This window comes from Haliotis cracherodii, unplaced genomic scaffold (assembly GCF_022045235.1).
Source record: "Haliotis cracherodii isolate W230 unplaced genomic scaffold, xgHalCrac1.p SCAF_13, whole genome shotgun sequence".
NCBI classification, from domain to species: Eukaryota; Metazoa; Mollusca; class Gastropoda; order Lepetellida; family Haliotidae; genus Haliotis; species Haliotis cracherodii.
The window spans coordinates 30,292,339-30,317,049 of record NW_027266268.1 but is presented as its reverse complement, the minus strand read 5'-3'; the positions used below and the strand labels follow the sequence as shown (position 1 = coordinate 30,317,049).

General features: G+C 41.6%; 1 protein-coding gene across 1 annotated transcript in view; it reads left to right on the top strand.

Moving 5' to 3' along the window:
- Positions 1–4,648: 4,648 nt before the first annotated feature.
- LOC139459833 (uncharacterized) overlaps positions 4,649–24,711 on the top strand; it is a 200,290-nt gene continuing 180,227 nt past the window's right edge. The window contains exon 1 of the mRNA XM_071241534.1: positions 4,649–5,072. Within this exon, the coding sequence (XP_071097635.1) occupies positions 4,998–5,072 (75 nt within the window). The 5' untranslated portion in view covers positions 4,649–4,997. The remainder of the gene's footprint in view (positions 5,073–24,711) is intronic.

Genomic DNA, 24,711 nt, shown 5'->3' with positions numbered 1-24,711 from the left:
TGTTATGATTATGGAAATGTTGTCCTTTTTTATCAGCATGTACTAAAAGCACAGGCTCTTGTATAATATGAGATATTGCCATTCACCGAGTTCCTTATATAAAGTTACTGTTGACGGTATGTGTTAAGACAACGTTGGTGTTTGTCTTAGCTTCGGTGGGGGGGGGGGGGGGGGGGGCGTAAAACTATACTCACTCGGGTTTGGAGGCGGATCCTGGATTTGTTTAGCTCACATTTTGAATTCTTAACTCCAATGGGGACCAGTTGGAGTTTGTACCACCAAAGACGATCGTACTAGGATGGATGACTCACTGATAACTTTGAATGTATCTAAAAAATATAAAGGTGTTATTTGGGGGTGTTTACCTCGTGTTACAAAGGTGCGGTGGGGTAGTCTAGTGGTTAAAACATTCGCTAGTCGCCGAAGGCCCGGGTTCGATTCCCCCTACACGGGTACCATGTGTTGAGCCCATTTCTGATGCCCTCGTCGTGATATTGCCGGAGTATTACTACAAAGGGTGTTAAGCCATACTCGCCCACTCACTCGTTTAATCAAGCTGGTCTATCCCACAGAGCCAAGAGAAACTATTAAATCAAACATTCCTCTTCTCAATTTTAGCAGCCTATACTCATTCCACTCTCAGCACTATACCCATCCCATTCTCATCTCTAGCAGCCTATACTCATCCCATTCTCAGCACTATACTCATCCCTTTCTCAGAACTAGCAGCACTATACTCATCCCTTTCTCAACACTAGCAGCCTATACTCATCGCTTTCTCAGCACTAGCAGCCTACACTCATCCCATTCTCAGCACTACACTCATCCCTTTCTTATCCCTTGCAGCCTATACTCATCCCATTCTCAGCACTATACTGATCCCATTCTCATCTATAGCAGCCTATACTCACCCCTTTCTCAGCACTATACTCATCCCATTCTCATCTCTAGCAGCCTATACTCATCCCATTCTCAGCACTATACTCATCCCTTTCTCAGCACTAGCAGCCTATACTCATCCCTTTCTCATCTCTAGCAGCCTATACTCATCCCTTTCTCATCTCTAGCAGCCTATACTCATCCCTTTCTCATTTCTAGCAGCCTATACTCATCCCATTCTCATCTCTAGCAGCCTATACTCATCCCATTCTCATCTCTAGCAGCCTATACTCATCCCATTCTCAGCACTATACTCATCCCTTTCTCAGCACTAGCAGCCTATACTCATCCCTTTCTAATCTCTAGCAGCCTATACTCACCCCTTTCTCATCTCTAGCAGCCTATACTCATCCCTTTCTCATCTCTAGCAGCCTATACTCATCCCATTCTCATCTCTAGCAGCCTATACTCATCCCTTTCTCATCTCCAGCAGCCTATACTCATCCCTTTCTCATCTCTAGCAGCCTATACTCATCCCATTCTCATCTCTAGCAGCCTATACTCATCCCATTCTCAGCACTATACTCATCCCATTCTCATCTCTAGCAGCCTATACACATCCCTTTCTCAGCACTATACTCATCCCTTTCTCAGCACTAGCAGCCTATACTCATCCCATTCTCAGCACTATACTGATCCCTTTCACAGCACTAGCAGCCTATACTCATCCCATTCTCAGCACTATACTCATCCCTTTCACAGCACTAGCAGCCTATACTCATCCCATTCTCAGCACTATACTCATCCCTTTCTCATCTCTAGCAGCCTATACTCACCCCTTTCTCAGCACTATACTCATCCCTTTCACAGCACTAGCAGCCTATACTCATCCCATTCTCATCTATAGCAGCCTATACTCACCCCTTTCTCAGCACTGTACTCATCCCATTCTCAGCACTATACTCATCCCATTCTCAGCACTAGCAGCCTATACTCATCCCATTCTCATCTCTAGCAGCCTATACTCATCCCTTTCTCATCTCTAGCAGCCTCTACACATCCCTTTCCCAGCACTATACTCATCCCATTCTAAGCCTATACCCATCCCTTTCTCAGCACTATACTCATCCCTTTCTCAGCACTAGCAGCCTATACTCATCCCATTCTCGGCAAACCCGTGAAGATCCGGGTTAGAATTGCTCTTCAGTAACCCATGCTTGTCAAGTGCTTGTCCCATTCTCAGCACTATACTCATCCCTTTCTAATCTCTTGCAGCCTATACTCATCCCATTCTCAGCACTATACTGATCCCATTCTCATCTATAGCAGCCTATACTCATCCCATTCTCAGCACTATACTCATCCCATTCTCAGCACTATATTCATCCCTTTCTAATCTCTTGCAGCCTATACTCATCCCATTCTCAGCACTATACTGATCCCATTCTCATCTATTGCAGCCTATACTCACCCCTTTCTCAGCACTATACTCATCCCATTCTCAGCACTATACTCATCCCATTCTCAGCACTATATTCATCCCATTCTCAGCACTATACTCATCCCTTTCTCATCTCTAGCAGCCTATACTCATCCCTTTCTCAGCACTATACTCATCCCATTCTCAGCACTATACTCATCCCTTTCTCATCTCTAGCAGCCTATACTCACCCCTTTCTCAGCACTATACTCATCCCATTCTCAGCACTATACTCATCCCTTTCTCATCTCTAGCAGCCTCTACACATCCCTTTCTCAGCACTATACTCATCCCTTTCTCAGCACTAGCAGCCTATACTCATCCCATTCTCAGCACTATACTGATCCCATTCTCATCTCTAGCAGCCTATACTCACCCCTTTCTCAGCACTATACTCATCCCTTTCACAGCACTAGCAGCCTATACTCATCCCATTCTCATCTATAGCAGCCTATACTCACCCCTTTCTCAGCACTGTACTCATCCCATTCTCAGCACTATACTCATCCCATTCTCAGCACTAGCAGCCTATACTCATCCCATTCTCATCTCTAGCAGCCTATACTCATCCCTTTCTCATCTCTAGCAGCCTCTACACATCCCTTTCCCAGCACTATACTCATCCCATTCTAAGCCTATACCCATCCCTTTCTCAGCACTATACTCATCCCTTTCTCAGCACTAGCAGCCTATACTCATCCCATTCTCGGCAAACCCGTGAAGATCCGGGTTAGAATTGCTCTTCAGTAACCCATGCTTGTCAAGTGCTTGTCCCATTCTCAGCACTATACTGATCCCATTCTCATCTATAGCAGCCTATACTCATCCCATTCTCAGCACTATACTCATCCCATTCTCAGCACTATATTCATCCCTTTCTAATCTCTTGCAGCCTATACTCATCCCATTCTCAGCACTATACTGATCCCATTCTCATCTATTGCAGCCTATACTCACCCCTTTCTCAGCACTATACTCATCCCATTCTCAGCACTATACTCATCCCATTCTCAGCACTATATTCATCCCATTCTCAGCACTATACTCATCCCTTTCTCATCTCTAGCAGCCTATACTCATCCCTTTCTCAGCACTATACTCATCCCATTCTCAGCACTATACTCATCCCTTTCTCATCTCTAGCAGCCTATACTCACCCCTTTCTCAGCACTATACTCATCCCATTCTCAGCACTATACTCATCCCTTTCTCATCTCTAGCAGCCTCTACACATCCCTTTCTCAGCACTATACTCATCCCTTTCTCAGCACTAGCAGCCTATACTCATCCCATTCTCAGCACTATACTGATCCCATTCTCAGCACTGTACTCATCCCATTCTCAGCACTATACTCATCCCATTCTCAGCACTGTACTCATCCCATTCTCAGCACTATACTCATCCCTTTCTCAGCACTAGCAGCCTATACTCATCCCATTCTCGGCAAACCCGTGAAGATCCGGGTTAGAATTGTTCTTCAGTAACCCATGCTTGTCATAAGTGCTTGTCGTAAGAGGCGAATCTGACATAGGTTCGCCGACTTTCGTTTTTGCCTGTCATAGTATCCCAATTTCCCTTACGACAAGCATTGCTTGCTGCAGATAAATTCTGACCCGGATCTTCGCGGGTCCGAACGGATGTTAACCTATGGGCCAGTAAGTTTATAGAAATCTTTGAACAGCTAGGTTCAGTACAACTGTATCACGCATCAGGACCATGTAAGTTATATTATATCCCAACAAACTTGAAGTCGAGGCCGGCAAGGTTGTTAGTATAGAACAGTAGTAACGTGTTACTGTGAACACACAGTTCAACGATTCAAGTTCGAGAATCCAAGCACTGTTCTCATGTAAGCATTTAAAATGGCTGCTGTGTGATTATGCTCCGAAAAAAGGCAGAATGGTATCTATTCGTGGCCAACGTGAAATGATATTTGAATGTTCCTTCGTTGCCCAACCCCACCTGTGCGTCTGCAGGCGGCGTTAATATCTCAACACAACCCAAAACACATTCACCCAAGGTGCTCTCGCTCGACGCGGTATTCAAGATGCGCATAGATCTTGGGACATTCCTGAAGGGGTCATGGTTTATTACGCATTGATACGAAACACATTTTCCGTTCTTTCTTCAATTCGAGTTTACTGATGACAGTCGGAAACATAATAATCGATATTTTTCATTTAAATATTTAACGCTTTTAGGTAAAGAGCCGAGTCATAAATTTACCTGTACCCCACTGCTTCCAAAGTGGACTCGCCCATGCCAAACATCTTAGAGTTTCCGGGCCAGGAAGTTAGTGGCGATTGACTTTCTTCTGGCCTTTCTGTTAGAAAAACTAGTAAATACCATGCTTTGCGTGTGAAATGGTTGATGTGTTACACGTGACTGTTCGCCAGGTGTGGCAAATCTCTCAATGAACGACATCCGACACTAGCAAAGGCAGTTCACGTGCGAAATTGTAGAGTTCACGCGCCCAAGGCGATAGTCTGAGCCAATGTCAAGTGGCAGGTAAACAAACTGTTCAGAACAAGTTGTTGTTTTATTCGTCACGCAGAGGTTTTGGGTGCATGACGTTTCAAGACTGATGACATCACACCTGTTGAGTTGATACCGTTGTCGTCGAGTTGAGGTCACGTGATGGCGAGAAGAGCACGCGACAAGAAATGGCGTGTGAAGATTGAGAAGTTGGAATACACCGACAGAGAAGACTCGGTGAGTTCATTACATGATCAACTCTATAAAGTTCATGATACTATGATGTATTTTTCAATGAAGGTTTTGTTAGCATTGTCATTTTCGACATGCGACAGAGATATCTGGCGATCAAAGTACATGTTTTGCACGGGCTACACGTTCGGCGGTCAGCTGGGTCACTCTGACCTGATTGATGGTGGCATTTTAGTAACTGTTACATTATTTCCTCCAACTATTTGACAGCTATTGACATATTACACTAAGAGATAAATAGGGCATACTATTTATAGGGGTCGGTGGAGTAGCCTAGTGGGTAAAGTGTTTGCTCGTCATGCTGAAGGCCCTGTTCGATTCCCAACATGGGTACAATGTGTGGAGCCCATTTCTGGTGTCTTGCTAAAAATGGTGTAAAACCCAACCCAACTCACTCACTAACATGTATACATGAATACATTTTTTAAGGAAAAATGGTAGAGGGGTAGATGGGAGCACTTTACATACAACTCTAATTAGTAAACAGTTAACCAATTTGAAATTGGTAGTGTGTGACTATTGTTAAAAACATGTGAAGATGTTGCACTTGATTCAGTGGCATTTGATTGACTAACCATTCAAATTTTTCACAATTATTAGATAAATACCCCCAAACTTTGGCCATGCTTGCCAAAGTTTCGATAATGGCTGATAATAGAACAAGCAGGGCTTGTGTTCCATCATCACTGATTATTGCGCTGAACAAAGTCAATGATTTTGTATTGTTGTGTACAGTTATTTTTTAGTTATCCTTGACTAAGCAGTCTGTGAAGTTATTGTTGACCTATTTGTTTATGAGAATTGAGTTTAATATGTTTTTGTGTTTGTGGAGTTTCATTTCTTAGATCACAAACTGTTTTTATTTTCTTATGACTTTCCATATTAGTGTGCTTCCAAAAGGTGCGTGGGTGTTTCTTCCATCAGAGCCAACTCTACATATAACAATGCCTCCTCAATCTTATGGGGGCACGGGTTTGCCCAGTCGTCTAAGGCGCCGTGATTCGCTGTGCAGAGTTGCGTCCCCTGGACACGCCAGAAACCTATGATTGTGGGTTCGAATCCCGGTTCTCCCCGATTATGTTTCTAGGTTTGTCAGCACCATACCCGTGCTCGTGGGTTTCACCGAAGTGGTAAACGTCTTAGACCTGCATCACTTCAGGCTTTCCTCCCAAATTAAGCTGACACGCAGCGATATAACTGGAATACTGTTAAAAGTGGGATGAAAGTGATTCAGGTCTTAGATGTTGAACTCTTGGTGAAACCCATGAGCACAGGTATGGTGCTGACATACCTTGAAGCATATTCATGGCGAACCGGGATTCGACTAACAATCATACATTCCTGGTGTGTCAAAGGGATGCAACTCTGCACAGTAAATGGCGGTGTCTTAGATGACTGGCGCCCCCTGTGCCTCCTTCATATACATGAATATTATTTCAGATTTGTACCTCCCAATACCGTATTCACCTTATTAAGCACAATCCGTCAGTAATCTTTATTTGGGCCCCATATAGGACCGAATTTATTTTTCTTCTGAAAACCCAACAGAAAGGGGTATAATTACTATTTTTGAAAAAGTTTTTAGTTTGTCCACTCCTGCTCAACCCTCTGGAAACAAATTCAACTAATGGCTTTAATAATCGCTCACTTAGTTAATTTACAAGTCCCATGACAATTATTACAGTGAATACAGTAATTCATTTATTCAGATGATAAAATATAATGCTAACATATAAAAATTCATGTCTTTTTAAAAATGATTTGTTTCTTAAATTAATTTTTTTTATTAACATTTAGATAATTGCCAATGAAGGATAAATGACCGGATATGAATAATCTTAACATGTATGGCCCCGCGGGATCTCAATAGAATGACTCTAAAATATCATAGATTGCAGAAAAAATTAAATCTTTCATCTTCCACTTTTAAGTGCAGTTATTTGTAGGCAATTATTGCATATCTGAAATTAAGATTGAAATTGTTTTGCAAGATTTTGAACTTAAATCAAGGAATGAGGCCACTTATCAACCATGATAATGAAAGCTACAAAACAGGATTACGTGTACAATTTAGCAAAAAATATAATCTGCAAAGATAGGACTACTCTTTAATTATACATCATGCAGGTGTTTCCGATCAACTCATATTTACGTCTGCAAGGTGCTCATGAATTGAGATCATGTACGTCATCGTAACTGTAAATAGAGCCCAGTTACTGGTCATGTCTGTCCTTTTGGCAGCCATCTTGAATTTCTGCCAATTATCCGACTTTTCATTCGCAGTTATTTTGAGACAACTTGTATGTCATTTCTGGCTTCAGCTTAAGTTCAGTTTAGGGCCATGACTCATTGTGTGTGAATTTTATTGTTTTAAAATTGAAATTCCAGTGTGAAATGTTTATCTTTGTTTATCTGCGGGAACACCAACAATTCTGAACATGCTGTGGTTATCTGCTCAAAGTCAAAATGGCTGCTGATTGGGATGTGTAGGATTATTTTGGGACATTTTAACATTAATCTTAATTTTGGGAGCAGCTGTTCCAAATATGTTGGAGGGCGAAGTGCAATGAGATTTTCATTCTTTATATCAGGGTTTTCTCAGGGCTTTATTAATCAGAGGAACTTGATCTGGTGATGAATCAAATGGGGACTTATCTAGACCCATACTGAGCCTGATATTCATCCCCAAGTCTGCAGCAAATGTCAATGAAACTTCCCAAATTGGACTTTAAAGTTTCCCATGTCATTTTGATATAGTAATAACTAAGGTTTGGCTTTGAAGGTGACTTGTATTAACAGGACAAATAAGGAGGAATAGGTTTTAATGCTTTGTTTCATATTATTGTATTGAATACGATCTTAAAATATCAAAATCATAAGTACCTCTGAATTAGATTTTTATTATTGTTTTAAACTGAGACGAAACTAACGTCCCTTGGTATGAAACAGTCGGGTTATTATAAGTTGTAGCGGGATCACGAGGGGTCCATGGGATTTTGTGCAACCCGCGTTAGGTTTTATGGCAACAAGGGATGCAAAAAAACCCATGTACCCCTTGCAAAACTGCTACAATAAATTTATCATACCAACATCTGCCATTGTAAAAGAATTAAGACAAATTGAAAATTGATAGAAAACAACTGTTCAATTGAGCTGAGGTTAACTTGTAGAATGTCACGGGACTTTCATTGGCACGGAAAATGCGTGCAGATTTCTGCTTTGAAGCAGAGTATAAGGGATTTTCTCCCTCGCAGAAATCAATGTCTTCAGCCTGTCTTCTTCTTGGCGGGGTAGAAGGGATTTATTCTCCTCCTCAGAAATTTAATTCCGTCCTTGCAGAATACATAGTATTTGATTAAGATCACGTAAACCAGTCAGATTCATTCTAACATGGAGGCGTGATAATAGTTAATTCAGTTAGTTAAAATAGGTCTTCAGCAACCCATGCTTGCCGTAAAAGGCGACTATGCTTGTCGTGAAAGGCGACTAACGGGATCGGGTGATGAGGCTCGCTGACTTGGTTGATGCATGTCATCGATCCCAATTGTGTGTTATAATTGTGGTAGTTTGTGCACACAGACTTGTGATGTTTCATGCAAGGTCAGAGGTCACTGTGTAATAACCAAACTCATTAATATTAATCTTCCTTCTCACTATTGTTACACATAGATCTGAGGGCATCCTATTACAGGTCAGGTCAGAACGACCTCTCACCCGTCCAATAAGAGTGATGCTTACCAGATTGGGAATGTGACAGTCGGAATGTGTTTTCTAATCATGCAACCTCGAAAAGGTAAACACTGGCTATTCCAAATGACAGAGGTTTCTGTAGAGATGCTTACAGTACCAGGAAATGCATTTGGAGAGAATTTAGGTCAAAGGTCAAAGGTCAAATAAAAGTCACAGTTTAAGATATCGCATGAAACCGAACATGTATGTTTGGCTCCAATTTTGATTCCACAGGGACCAAATTTCATTTATAATATAAATGGCTTTGTTGTCATGGTAATAGAGACAACATGATGGAAATCAGAAGCTTCAGCTTTAGGTATGGTCGAAGTCATATGGTCAACTCAAGGTCAAAATTGAGTACATACCACACTGAAAGTCAGTACAGACACGCTCCGTCAATGACCCAAAAAACATGCTCCATCCTTCAAGACAGGGCTGACTAATTACTGAACCCCTTAGGGAATGGGCATCGACCAATCATTATGAACCTGCAGGATATCGGAGATGATTGAAAGTATCGGTGATGGCACTGAGCATTATGGCAAGCAGATACTTCGTCAGCAATTTTCCTGTCCAGAACAATCTGTGACTTCACTCATGGAACAATTTATGTTAAGTTAACGAGAACAGTCTGGTTACGATGTGCCATAACCTCTATCACCGCACATTTAGTGTAATAACTGTGTGGCCAATACTGGCCATGGCCGTCTCCGTCGTGATGAAGATCCAAGATCGATTCGGGGATGTTTGGCTGTGATGATTAGGTCGTTATGTTCAACATTTTATTACATTACTTTATCACTTTGATATTTTAATGGTGCTTGGATGAAGAAAGAATGGCCAACTTGTCTTTGAGATGTGTTTTGGTGGTTGGTTTGATAACGTGGGTGATTAAATGTGAGAGATAGTTTGGTTTATGTTGAGGTTTTATTTGAAACATTTATGACGTGTCTGTAGTGAAATCATTAAGATGAAGTTAGGTTATGGAAGAAAACTCATGATATTGTCCCGAAGTGGACTTCTTCCATGGGTTTTATCATGTTTATATTAACACACTGGCTATGAGAAATTGTGGGCAAAATACATGCACTTCCCTGTGCTTGTCGTCAGGGGCAACTGGTCAGGATTGGGTGGTTATACTCTGTGACCTGGCTGATCGTGGGTCATCACACTCCAACGAGGTGGATTGTTGTTCATGCTATCAACCATTGGTTTGAAAGCCTTGAATTGGTTATGTTATGGAGAAATCACAAGAATGTCTAGATTCTTCTGGAATCAACATATTCTCGTGATCTCTGACTTAAACCATGTTATGATTAAAATATGATTTCTTTATTATTTTGCATTATGACCTGTAGTTGCGTCAGTTTTACTTGTTTAAAATGCATGTGCAGTCCAGTGAATGTCCAGTGAATAACTGGCTCAAAGTCATCACAATAGTTTAATCAGAATTATTATAAACAGCTGAAATACTGCCAATTGAGCATTTTGGTTGTTGCTCTATTGGTGCAGAATGTGGTAAATGGTTGTTTAGATATGTTGGTGTCAGATTTTGTGCCAGTAGTCTGATTATAGTTACCGGTAGTAGTCGTGTAACTACGGCGATACTGTATTGTATAACGATAGGTCCACGTTATGGCCCACGTTACAATACATTGACTTACGACCCCTATATCGCGATACATATGATAAATTTCATTACAAGTTATATTGCAGTAAAAAGATGTGCATTATAACAGAAACATTTTGCCCTGCTTCGAGGTTAAATATTTATTTTTAGTGACTTAGTCTCGAAATATTGAAAAAAGGAGAAATTTGTGACTAGACTTTGTGTGAATGACATGTAGATCTTACTAAGTTACCTCAGAGATAACATCATTCTACTAAACATGATGTTGAAGGAATTAAAACCAGGTAATTTCCATACGTTTTTTTGTTTGTTGAAAGCTGGGACTGACAAATATTAGTGAGAACTGGTAATTTTTAGAGTTTGCCAGTCCACCAGTACTGGCACTTTCAAAAGCCAGCGGGAACACTGATTACTTATAAATTACATGCCGAAAGTATCACGGAGAGCAAAGTGTTAATGCATGGTGACATGAAGCATTCTACACTGGAACCATGCTGACCATTGAAAGCCATGCTTTCAGTTCACATAGCATTAACATATCCATTGCTCAGTGATACGAGATCTCTGATTGGTTGTTACGTTAAAACACGCGCAAGTCATTTTATCACTCGATCTTCGCAGGTGCAGACAAGAAGCTAATTGCATGTACACCAATATTACCTCGTAATTGGAAACACCACGTTGTCTTTCTGAAAAACAGTTCATTAGTGTCACTTGATGAATTGTATAAATGTGTGGTGCTTACACAACGTGTTTCACTTACGTCTGGGTCTTACGAAAATGTTGATGCGGTAACCTGCATGCGGGACTGTTAGCATTGTTCCTTTTTTCATGAAATTACGTTTTTTACCCCACTTGTTTCTTCATAGCTTCAGTTAAGGTTGGCATCATTGTGTACAGACTGCCAAGCCAACTTGAATGGGTGTTTGCAAGATAGTGACGAGCCAATCAGATAGCATGGGTTTTTTTCAATTATAATGATTAAATAACTCCTGCACTGCATAGTGAAGCCCCATTCGTGACCAACTCGTGTTATTCCGGGACAAGACGAATAGCGACTCGTGCCCCTTTCATGGCCATTTTTGTGACCGGGTTCCGTCTTAGCGCAAACAGGCATACCTAAAACAATTGTCAACTCGTTGCGTAATGGTTCACATATATTTCCCCATATATTATATGTATTTCAGATGCAATTTAAAGCACATCTGAACCTGCGGAATCATACCGTATGATTGAACACATTTAACTGTGTCTTGGGTATATTTAAACATGCAAGACATATGTAAAATCAAAAATTATTTCTGAGGGATTATTTTACGAAGTACTTGAATTTTTATGGGCATTCTGATTGGATTGTCATATTTTCGCACATAACATTCATCGATAGGACGATGAGTCTTCGTGCAGGTTACGGAAAGGGGCGAACGTTTGAATGGGCAAAGCTCTTGTGGTCTGGGAAAGTGGATCGCCTTCGTTGCCTTTTAGATAAAGCGTATGCCTGGAGAGATGAAGTTCGATGGTTCAATCCCCTGGCCGCTTCACACAAAAAGATGTTAAAGATGCTACGTTTGTCTGAGTGGGGTTTAATGTTAAACTATGACATGGTATATCAGTTTGAGAGCGCTATAAATCGGGCATAAACCAGAACTAGTACAAGCAGCCACACACACATATAAGTGCAATAAACTTCAATGCGACATTAAACACCACCTCACCTCACCTCACCTCACCTCACCTCACCTCACCTCACATGTGAAAGTGACAACAGCTCACCCTGTCCTGCTTATTATCAACCAGTGGTCTCAAGTGCAGCAGTTCAATTTGCAGAGTTACCTACCTTAGTTCTGCTAGTATTCGGTGATCACTGGTTATAATCCCAGATTTGTCCTCTCATTATTCTTGTTTTGTCTCTCCACATCTGTTAAAATATAACTTTTTCAATCTTGAAGAATAATGCTATTGAAAGTGAGTGGGTCAAAAGACTTGAGTTATTTCACCCTTCGCACTTGGGAACATAAACTAACATCGTGGGTACATCCACCCATGTCTTTGAGAGGCCGGTGGACAACAGATTTATCTTTAATACCCCACACCTAGTTATATTGCAGGTATGTCTTCCGCCTGCATGTCTTGGTCTGATTCCGTGAGAATACCACAGTTAGGCAAAACAGCAGATGACAGAAAACGTACTTGGAGTTATTCATCCTGGATCTTTTCATTCAGAAAATAGCGTAAATATCCAGAGAATTGCATCTTACATCATTTATTTGAGATTCAGAATTACGGTTGGTATGTTGTGAATGTAATGCCAACAGTTAGGCAATTGGAGTAGTGAAAATGAGAAATGTACTTTAGATGTTCGTGGGATAAATTGAAAATAACAGAATGGGTCTCAGCCAGTTGGAATCTGACATTCATGTGTAAGTTAAGATAATATCTGTAAACTTATTTCACAGTTTTGGTGTAATGCTAGTCCTGTGAGCCAGGGATGTGGTGCCTGTCTCTTAAAGGGAACTAACTCTTGGAGGATTGTTGGTTTACAGTGCAGGGCAGGTGTTTGTGGTGTTTTACATCAATTTGATTGTTCCATGTTGCACACAATGTTTACCGACAACAATATTCACCATGTGAAGCAAGTCGAGAAACAATCTGGATTAATTCTTTTTCATTAAAAGTAATAACCAAAGGTGGTTTGTTTTAGCTTATCTGTTTTTTTCTGTGGTATGCTTAACTTAAATGGGTGGTCGGGTAGCCTAGTGGTTAAAGCGTTTGCTCGTCATGCCAAAGACCCAGGTTGGATTCCCGACATGGGTACAATGTGTGAAGCCCATTTCTGGTGTCCCTGCCGTGATATTGCTGGAATATTGCTAAAAGCGGCGTAAAACCATACTCACTCACTCACTTAACTAAAATAACTAAAACAGGACATTTTTTATTGTTCATGATATATCTGTATGGGTGTATCAGTATCTGTAGAGGAATTATGAAGGAAATTAGATGTGATACATAGGGGACTGCACACAGGATGTGATAGGGGGAACCCAGCAGTGAATGGGTACCCGGTAGGATGAGATGTGGCTGTTAACCTTCTATCGCCTCAGAGGCAGCTTGGGTTGTATACTCCCCAGGGAGCTGAGAATGAAAATCGAGTGCACACTGATCCATTGGCCAGAGTAATAATGTAGCGCTTTGAGCACGCTGTAGGGCATGAACTTGGTGCATCATGTGTATGCACATTATTAATACTGTGATAACTGGGGGAAAAGTTCAAATATTGGTAGAATAGGGCAATAATAATGTTTAGCGTATTTCCCACATTAAATGCTGTGGATGCTTAGAAAATTGACAGGGGGGAACCGATTAACACCATCCATGACAAGATCAAGTGGTAGTGAACAAAAACATTGTAATATGCACAAAATATGTAAATTTATGTAAATTTTCAGTTTTAGTAAGAGGCGCTTATAAAGATGACTTACAAATTGGTGGAGAGGTTGGTCAGGGGTCCTTATTGAAACATAGTGCTTAATATGTTCTGGAAATTTGACGCAGGAAATTTGAATTGTTTATTTTTATTGATAATAAAAGTGACGGACATGCAGGATTAAAAGTGAAATGCTGATGCCCGATATTTTGTTTTAGCTGGTCCTTTGTCCTGTATGTCAGACTAGAAGCCTCAGTGAAGGAAGTTTTTAAGGGGGGGTCCATGTTGAACTACAGCTTGGTATCTCAGTGGGCTAGCACTATAACACTGGCTAGCACTATAACACTGGCACAAGGCTTAGATAAGTACAAGTATGTCGCTGTATATGTGAAATAATCTTGAACACAACGTTAAACCCCATCTCACCTCACCTCACCTCACCTCACCTCACCTCACTGCACCACACCTCACCTTACCTTACTGCACCACACCTCACCTCACCTTACCTCACCTCACCTCACCTTACTGCACCTCACCTCACCTCATCTCACTGCACCTCACCTCACTGCACCTCACCTTCTCACTGCACCTCACCTTCTCACTGCACCTCACCTCACTGAACCTCACCTTCTCACTGAACCTCACCTTCTCACTGCACCTCACCTTCTCACTGCACCTCACCTTCTCACTGCACCTCACCTCACCTTCCCACTGCACCTCACCTCACTGCACCTCACCTCACCTTACTGCACCTCACCTTGACTCACCTCACCTTACTGCACCTCACTTCACCTCAATGCACCCCACCTCACCTCACTGCAGCGCACCACACCTCATCTCACTGCACTGCACCTCACCTTATCACACCTCACCTAACTGCACCACACCTGACCTAACCTAACCTCACTGCACCTCACCTCACTGCACCTCACCTCACTGCACCTCACCTCACCTCACTGCACCTCACCTCACCTCTGCACCTCACCTCACTGCACCTCACCTCACTGCACCTCACCTCACTGCACCTTACCTCACCTCACCTCACCTCACCTCACCTCACTGCACCTCACCTCACCTCACCTCACTGCACCTGACCTCACTGCACCTGACCTGACCTCACTGCACCTGACCTCACTGCACCTGACCTCACCTCACTGCACCTCACCTCACCTCACTGCACTTCACCTCACCTCACCGCACCTCACCTCACTCCACCTCACCTCACTGCACCTTACCTCACCTCACTGCACCTCACCTCACCTCACTGCACCACACCTCACTGCTGCGTAACCGTGTGTCCAGCAAAGGTAGGGGCGGTCGGGTAACCTAGTGGTTAAAGCGTTCACTTGTCACACTGAAGGCCTGGGTTCGATTACCTACATGGGTACAATGTGTGAAGCCCATTTCTGGTGTCCCAAGCCGTGATTTTGCTGGCATATTGCTAAAAGCGGCATTAAACCAAACTCACTCACTCACTCCAGCAAAGGTAACTGTGTGTCCAGCAAGGGCTAAGAGAGGATGAGTTCCTCCACTGTGTAACTGTGTGTCCAGCAAAGGTAAAGAGAGGATGAGTTCCTCCACTGTGTGATTGTGTGTCCAGCAAAGGTAAAGAGAGGATGAGTTCCTCCACTGTGTAACTGTGTGTCCAGCAAGGGTTAAGAGAGGATGAGTTCCTCCACTGTGTAACTGTGTGTCCAGCAAGGGTTAAGAGAGGATGAGTTCCTCCACTGTGTGATTGTGTGTCCAGCAAGGGTTAAGAGAGGATGAGTTCCTCCACTGTGTAACTGTGTGTCCAGCATGGGTTAAGAGAGGACGAGTTCCTCCACTGTGTGATTGTGTGGCTAGCAAGGGTTAAGAATGGATGAGATCCTCCACTGTGTAACTGTGTGGCTAGCAAGGGTTAAGAGAGGACGAGTTCCTCCACTGTGTGATTGTGTGGCTAGCAAGGGTTAAGAATGGATGAGATCCTCCACTGTGTAACTGTGTGTCCAGCAAGGGTTAAGAGAGGACGAGTTCCTCCTCTGTGTGATTGTGTGGCTAGCAAGGGTTAAGAATGGATGAGATCCTCCACTGTGTAACTGTGTGGCTAGCAAGGGTTAAGAGAGGATGAGTTCCTCCTCTGTGTGATTGTGTGTCCAGCAAGGGTTAAGAGAGGATGAGTTCCTCCACTGTGTAACTGTGTGTCCAGCATGGGTTAAGAGAGGACGAGTTCCTCCACTGTGTGATTGTGTGGCTAGCAAGGGTTAAGAATGGATGAGATCCTCCACTGTGTAACTGTGTGTCCAGCAAGGGTTAAGAGAGGACGAGTTCCTCCACTGTGTGATTGTGTGGCTAGCAAGGGTTAAGAATGGATGAGATCCTCCACTGTGTAACTGTGTGTCCAGCAAGGGTTAAGAGAGGACGAGTTCCTCCTCTGTGTGATTGTGTGGCTAGCAAGGGTTAAGAATGGATGAGATCCTCCACTGTGTAACTGTGTGGCTAGCAAGGGTTTAGAGAAGATGATTTCTTCCACTGTGTAACTGTGTGTCCAGTATGGGTTAAGAGAGGACGAGTTCCTCCACTGTGTGATTGTGTGGCTAGCAAGGGTTAAGAGAGGATGAGTCATTCACCAGTTGAATGCAGCAGTGATAAGAGGGCATGAACTCTCTGCCGTACTGAGAAATACACGCAACTTACAACTGATGATTGCAAAGAAAAACATACACTTTATTTGTTTGAAGAGCAGACGCTAAGTGAAGATTTGGCAGGGATTGGAGGATTATGAACGCTGTGCACTAAATAACGGCACATGATTGCCGAAGTTATTTTCTTTGATTTATGACTTTAAAGGAACAACTAATTATTCAATCTTTGAAAATTATTTTCTTTTGAAGTTATGAGTGTAGGTTTTTAACATCAGTGGATCATAATTGGGCCTTAAGAGCCTGCTTGCACAAACTGAGGTTAGTGTTACAGCGTTGTTGTGTATATGCATTGGTGCCTAGGTGAATGACCTATGCTGGTCATAGTATATGATTTAATGGATTGGGTGATTGGACTCAGTGACTGGGGTGATAGCACGTCATCATACCCCGATGGGCAAGAATGCAGTATACCGGACACCTTCTGCCATTTTGGTAAGGAATGTGCACGAGCTCATTCCTTAGTAATGGTTTCTTAGTTTTTCAGACTCCATTTTTGTTGCCTAAAATAAGTGGGGGTTTCGGGGGCTTGAATTAAATGCTTTCATGAGTTAATGTAATGTTTAATTAATAATTACCAAAGAAGATACAAAGTACAGCGTGTTCGCTGAAATGTGGCTCCAACGGATGTTACTGGTGAGCTTGTCATCGCCATAATGGAACTTCTATTTTTAAACTTTTTCGATGTTGGTGTCCAATTTGCAACATTTATGCATCGCTTTGATGTTCAGTGTCAAGGTTTAATCTGATTAAACCATACAAATGCAAGCAGCTAATTTTATCTGTTTATTTTGAGCTTCATCGCCCTATTTTTCAAATATTGATGGTGTCGTGTGCAGCTTTACTAGTAGCATCAAACAAACATGGCTGATATGTGCCCGGTATTATGTATTTGTACCCCAAGCGTGGTGGATCGTTGCTCGTAATATCAATCATTGGATTGTCGGGTCTAGACTTGATTATTAGTTAAGGATCACTGTCATTTTGTGGGATTGATGTTGTGTGTAGAGTTAAGCAATAACAAACAACTTACATGAAGGTGCCACAATATCCTGCACAGAGTTGTGCCCCTTAGGTGTGGCAGGAATCTGTTTGATTTCCAGATTTGGCCCAATAATGAGTTGTCATCACCGTACCTGTGCTCATGGGTTTCACTGAGGTTGTTGATCCACTTCTTAGACTTGCTACCCGTTAAGATCCAGGTTAGAATAGGTCTTCAGCAACCCGTGCTTGGCATAAGAGGCAAATAACGTGATCGGGTGGTCAGTCTCGATAACCTCATTGATGCATGTCATCGTATCTCAATTGCGTGAATCGATGCTCATGATGTCAATCATGTGATTGTCTGGTCCTCCACATTGCCTGAAGTACACTCACTCACTCACTCACTCACTCACCCATTCGCTCACTCACTCAGTTCTCAGAATGAATTGTTTTGCAATAAAAATATCATGATTTATAATTGGGAATAATTTTGCAGCAAGCAAAATGTCAGGCTACGATGTAGGTTTTTATGTCTGACAGACACAAAGGCCATTCTGAAGCACCTGCAAATGTTAATTAGCCAAAGTCCTACAGTTCTAGTCATGTTTAGTCTCATGGTGGTATTGTTAGTTCTCAGTGGTATTATTAGCTCCCAGTTGTATTATTAGTTCACCAGAGATACAAGACTGAAAGTAGTGCCACCACCCAGACCGCTATCGGGGCTGTGAGAAATGGGAACTACTTGATGTGGGGTTGTGTGTCTGTTTGATTGTCGGCTTGTTTTAGTAGGTCTAAATGTGTCTATATTTAGATTTGTGGAGCTATAAATAGCCATTTCAGCGTTTGCAGCTTGAAATCCTAGCACATGTTCCGGGGTTCTGATTAACTGAAGTCATGCTGAAGTCATGCAGTTTTATGTTGTACAAACATTTCCACCAGTCATTACTCCCAAGATGCCATGTCTTTTTTCCATCTTTGGTCTTTTTGTGTATCTTTGGTGCAGTTCAATAACACAGGACCATGAATGATAAGAGAAGTTCTTTTTTTCTCACAAGATCTGCATGTTTTAGGAAAAGGAGCAATACTTGCAGAGATTGTCATGGAGGTTTCTGTCTGTGTTCATTTAATGAGAATTTGTTCATATTAACTCATGCATGGTTTGGATATGTAACATTTGTTTGTGTTTGTTGTTTAACGCAATATTCCAGCTACATGATGGCAGTCTATAAAAATTCAAGTCTGGATAAGTCAGTCCAGTGATTGACGTCATGGGCATCGATCTATGCAAGTTGGATACAATGGCATGCATCAACCAAGTCAGCGAGTCTGACCAACCGATCCCATTAGTCGCTTTTGACAACAAGCATGGGTTGCTGAAAACCTATTCTAACTCACACCTTCATTGGGTTTGGATTTATAACAACACTTAATGTATAGGTGAAGGTAAAATATATACAACAAGGTTGATTTTAGAGGTTTTCAGTCATTTTTCTAATATTTGTAACATCAGCATGTCTTCAGCCCAAGCTTCTTATTTCCCATGATGAACGATGTACTTCCCTATTCTGGGAAGGACCAAATGGTTCCTGTGATTTTTTTTCAGGTGAACAATTGACTTGCCTTTGCATGTGTTTGTGGCAGGTGCCACCAGTGGGGCAGGATACGCTTACCTTTTCGTGAATATCTCGTATCATCACTATTTGATAGTGATTATTGAACGTGTGCTTATGGTATAGTCGGAATAATACAATGGATTCTGAGAAAAGTCGAGATTTATAATGATAATGATTATGGAATTGTTTTTTAGTCGCCTACACTTAGAAGATGTAAAGACAATACAAACAAATGGTAAAAATATCAGCATGGGTGAAGGAATGCTTGTAGTTATGTTATCTTTTAAAAGAAATATTTGTCTATTTAGTTCATTTTTGCCAATTTTGCTTTTTTTGATTGGTACAGTGGTCACAGATGTGCAAAAAATGATGTAAAAAGGGTAGTTGCTTTTTGAAGAATTGTGACACTGTGCTGTCTTGATGGGATTACCTCACTGTTCCGGAACATTTAGTACACTACATATGAACAATTAAACAACAAATACATGTGAATTGAGTTTCCAGCTCAGACATACATGAGGTGTGGGGAGTTTCCAGCTCAGACATACAGGAGGTGAGCAGAGTTTCCAGCTCAGACATACAGGAGGTGAGCAGAGTTCCTAGCTCAGACATACAGGAGGTGAGCGGAGCTCCTAGCTCAGACATACAGGAGGTGAGCGGAGTTCCTAGCTCAGACATACATGAGGTGAGCGAAGTTCCTAGCTCAGACATACAGGAGGTGAGCGGAGCTCCTAGCTCAGATATACAGGAGGTGAGCGGAGCTCCTAGCTCAGACATACAGGAGGTGAGCGGAGTTCCTAGCTCAGACATACAGGAGGTGAGCGGAGTTCCTAGCTCAGACACACAGGAGGTGAGCGGAGATTCCAGCTCAGACATACATGAGGTGAGCGAAGATTCCAGCTCAGACATACAGGTGAGCGAAAATTCCAGCTCAGACATCCAGGTGAGCGAAGATTCCAGCTCAGACATACATGAGGTGAGCGGAGATTCCAGCTCAGACATACATGAGGTGAGCGGAGTTTCCAGCTCAGACATACATGGGGTGAGCGAAGATTCCAGCTCAGACATACAGGAGGTGAGCGAAGATTCCAGCTCAGGCATACAGGAGGTGAGCAGAGTTTCCAGCTCAGACATACAGGAGGTGAGCAGAGTTTTCAGCTCAGACATACAGGAGGTGAGCAGAGTTTCCAGATATACATGAAGTGGGGGGAGTTTCTTGCTCAGACATACAGGAGGTACGCGGAGTCCCAGTTCACTCTCCGGGAGTTGCCTCCCAATTCAAGTTTGCTAGGAATGTCAATTACGTCAAGTCTAGTCCCCTCTGAGTTCAATATGAATCTAAATATTGTGTAACAGTTTTATTTCAGGTTACACAGGCAGAACATAGACACAGAAATACATCCTTTTTGAAAGAAAAAAGCCAAGCCAAGCCAAGTTATGTAGTGTTGTAGCAGAAATAGCTTAAGGGTATCTATTTAAAGGTAATGATTACCAGGAAGACTGAATGACATTTCAAGATATGTTTCGGAAACATTATCACGATTATGTCACTATATTGATATACAATGACAACAAATCTACAACCTATCCAATAGATTTCAATTGCCCATGCAGAGATACAGTAAGTTAATTTGAGGCATTCATTTTCCTGATTGTATTCCATATCAGATGTCCTTTTTCCTGAGTATCTTCAGTATCAGATATTTTTAAGCCGATTATCTTGTCCTTGCTCATTGGTTTCACTGAAGTGATCAACGTTTACAAACTATACCTTTCAGGCCAATCCACCTCGTTATACAGTGATCCCTCGCTACAACGCTACCTTCTCGGTCCAAATAATTGATGAGCGTTATAGGTGATCGACTGGTAAACTGAGGTGTAGTCGTAGGTGGTAGATGACCAACGAAACAGCATACATGCTCTGCCTACCTAACACGGTCTATGGTGCACGTTTCAGAATTTTAAAAAGTTGTTTATGATTCATAGTGTAAAAAAAGATTATCGAGTATAAATATGAACTTTAAAAAAACCACATCGTATCCCTTCAGCGAATTGAGGTGAAGAAACAGGTATTACAAACTTGGTCAATACAAATATGAAATTTGATATAAAACATCACTAGACATGATGATTTACCATTTAAATTATATTTCGTGCATTCCAAGGCATTGTTTTATATGCAGAGATTAAGACTACCGTGTGTATTTTCTTGTAAACTAAGCCGGAAATAGCAATCAGCTGTGCACACGTTTCCTCCCAATCTACCGGTGATTCAGTTAAAAAGTACCTAATCATACAACTTCAAAGAATTTTGATGCAATGGTCGAAAGAAATTGTATCTGAAATTATTGTTTTAGCAGGAATAATATATTCCAATATCGTGTTATTTTAGTTGCAGCTTTCACTATGTATATAAAAAATTATAAGAACCAAAAGTGGAGCACTTTGGTACAGGTGGTATGCAGGATATTTTTACGTATGGAACAATTTGACCAGTCACCTTAGGGTAACAGTATCTCTGCTAGGGCTGGGATGGGTAGCTTTCGTACTCGGGTTGGATGGGTACTGAGAAGGACCCATGTACCAACAGGACTACCCGGTATATCACGTGATATACTGTTTTATGACACAAGTTATCTAGAATACTATGGTTACACTACATGTCACTAATGTTCGTATTTCTTTCTGACGATGCACCCATTCCTTCTGACCTTTATATGTGTGAATAAAGATAAAACTTCAGTCAACTTCAGTGTATGAATGACCAGATCGTTTAACACGTGTATCTACATACATTTTGAAAGGGCTACGGTAAAACAATTTCCATTCAGACATTTTGTTTCCAACTCTTGACACCTACAGTGGGTACCCGGGTGGGGTCGGGTAATAGGATATCAGATACCCGGGTAGTAAATTTGGACTCGTCCCAGCCCTAGCATCTGCTGACAGCAGCTGGCTAAAATCACTGGATCGTCTGGATCACTGCTTCATCTGATTGCATGTCACCATGAGAGATGGCATGGATTGTTGCTCATGCATTCAATCATTGGTTTGTCATCAAGACTGTCATTTTCATGCTGTTTGTGACCCGTGAAGATCCGAATAGAATTGGTCTTCAGCAACCCATGCTTGTCGTAAAAGGCGACTATGCTTGTCGTAAGAGGCAACTAACGGATCGGGTGGTCAGACTCGCTGACTTGTTGATGCATATCATCGTATCCCAATTGGGTGGATCGATACTCATGATGTCAGTCACTGGATTGCCTGGTCCAGACTCGATTATTTACAGACCGCCGTCAAATAGCTGGAATATTGCTGAGTGCGGCGTAAAAAAATAAACCAACCAACCAACCAACCAATCATGCTGTTTGTCTAGTAATTTTCATAAGTTTGTTTGTAGTGATTTCAAAGCTTTGGTAAACTGTTAAGTGCTGTAGTAACTTGGTCACAAATCATTGAAACACAAAAATATAAAACACTTTGTTTGGAGGAAATAGCAGTCATTGTAATAATGCTACTAAAATGGTTGATTGCAAATAGAATCATGTCTCTCAAGTTACTATTGTGACTCTTAAAAATAAATTTGAGAGTAGGCGAAATAATGCTGCTAAAATTGTTGATTGCAAATAGAATCATGAATCTCACATTTCTATTTAGGCTCGTGAAAATAAATTTGCTGACTCTCGCAGTATAACGCCTAGGAAAACTCCTGTTATCACGCCATTGACGCCCTAAGGCTGCGTTCACACAGTGACGATTATGGCTCCCGTTTGAGATCAGACAGCACTACGACACGAAAAGTGAAAAAATGCTATTACTATCCTCAATGATCTGGAATGTCCTATCATTTTCTGAACGCAGTTGTATACATTCGTCCCTACGGATCGGGAAAGGTCCAGAGAGGTCAGCCAAGCACTCCCAACAGTATGGTGCGTTCCGTAACCTTCAGGAAATTCAGCCGATTTTGTCTAGTCGGATTACAATTGTGACTAGGTTGCGATAGATTCTGCTGTATCAGATCTAAATTGAAACAATGTCCTGTGTTGTCTGGATGGTGTCCTGTGGATCGGGAGGCTGTCGTGGTGAATGGGGATGATTTGGAGAAATTGTTCTAGTAGATTGAGTCCAGATTGCGTCCAGATCTTGCCAAATGTGAACCGTCTTTGTCGGTTCACTGTCCGCTGACTGTCTGATCTCTGTCGTATTGCATTCAGGAGAGTCGGGTCCCTGTCGGGACAGATTCGGTCGTTTTTTACCTTGCGGAAGATACAAATCGGATCAGATTCGGATTGAAAACAGCTGAAACGGGACGCTTCCTGAACAATATCTGATTGCTGTTGGGACTAAATAAATGTTGTTTCAAATTTCCCGCCACGAATCACAGGATCTTGATCAGACTTTTAACAAATTTTAATCGGGAATGGTCCTATCAAGGACGGCATTAAAAATCGTGAATGTGTGACTGAGCCCTAAGTTGTTTCCAAGCCATGCGATATGAGTGAACTATTGTTAAAGTGGCACCACCCTGTACATTCACTTCCACTGAGCAGGTGCCCTAAATATGGGGGTGAAAACTAAGTAGTTTACTTTCAACATACATCAATAATTCAAGAGCTATTTTATCGTAATGTAAAATCAATGACCACTTCCTGGATGGTATTTTGGGATGTCATATGTGGAAGGAAGCTTTAAAATACTCATAACGAAGGAATATTTAGTAAAATGTCAAAGATGAAACATGAATATTGCATGTACAATTCACTGATATTTCCCATGAAGATTATCTTTTACAGGCCATTGGATAGGAGGTTATCTGAGAACAGATCACCTGTGCTGAAAGATATCAGGCTCAGATAACATAACGTTGTGACAGGTTTATTTGACATTGGATTGATTTTGTAAGAAATCAATAAGAAGATGAAGTTAGTCAACAATTGTACTATTTTCGTTTACTGATTTCATCGACTGAAGCATTTTAGAAAAAAATATATTAAAGAAAGAAAAAAATATATGAAAAAGAAAGAAAATGATAGATAGATAGATAGATAGATAGATAGATAGATAGATAGATAGATATGAACGAGAGATAGATATTGGCATCATGAGTATTGATCCACGCAATTGGGATACGATGACATGCATCAACAAAGTCAGCAAGCCTGGCCACTCGATCCCGTTAGCCTTCTCTTACGACAAGGATACTAGACATGGTCCCAAATTTACGATGTTAATTTATGGTCCGGTAAATGTGTTGAATAAGCACTTTCTTCATCCTGGTTTGCGGCCTAACAGTACAGGTCAAAGGACCAATTTAGGCTAAAAAGTACAGAAAAGCTTCTCGAGCATCAACATTGTCACTTTAAATCCAGCATGTCAGTTCTTTTTATTGTCAATAAAAAAAATATCTTCAAATTTCCTGCGTCATACTCCATACTCCATTATCCATAAAATAAAATGCTTGACAACTGACATTGTATTTAAATGGTCGAGTTCAGTGGGGCTTGATTTCTTGACGGGAAACAAATAATCCTCCAACATCACTTTTGTTTTCAATAAAAAA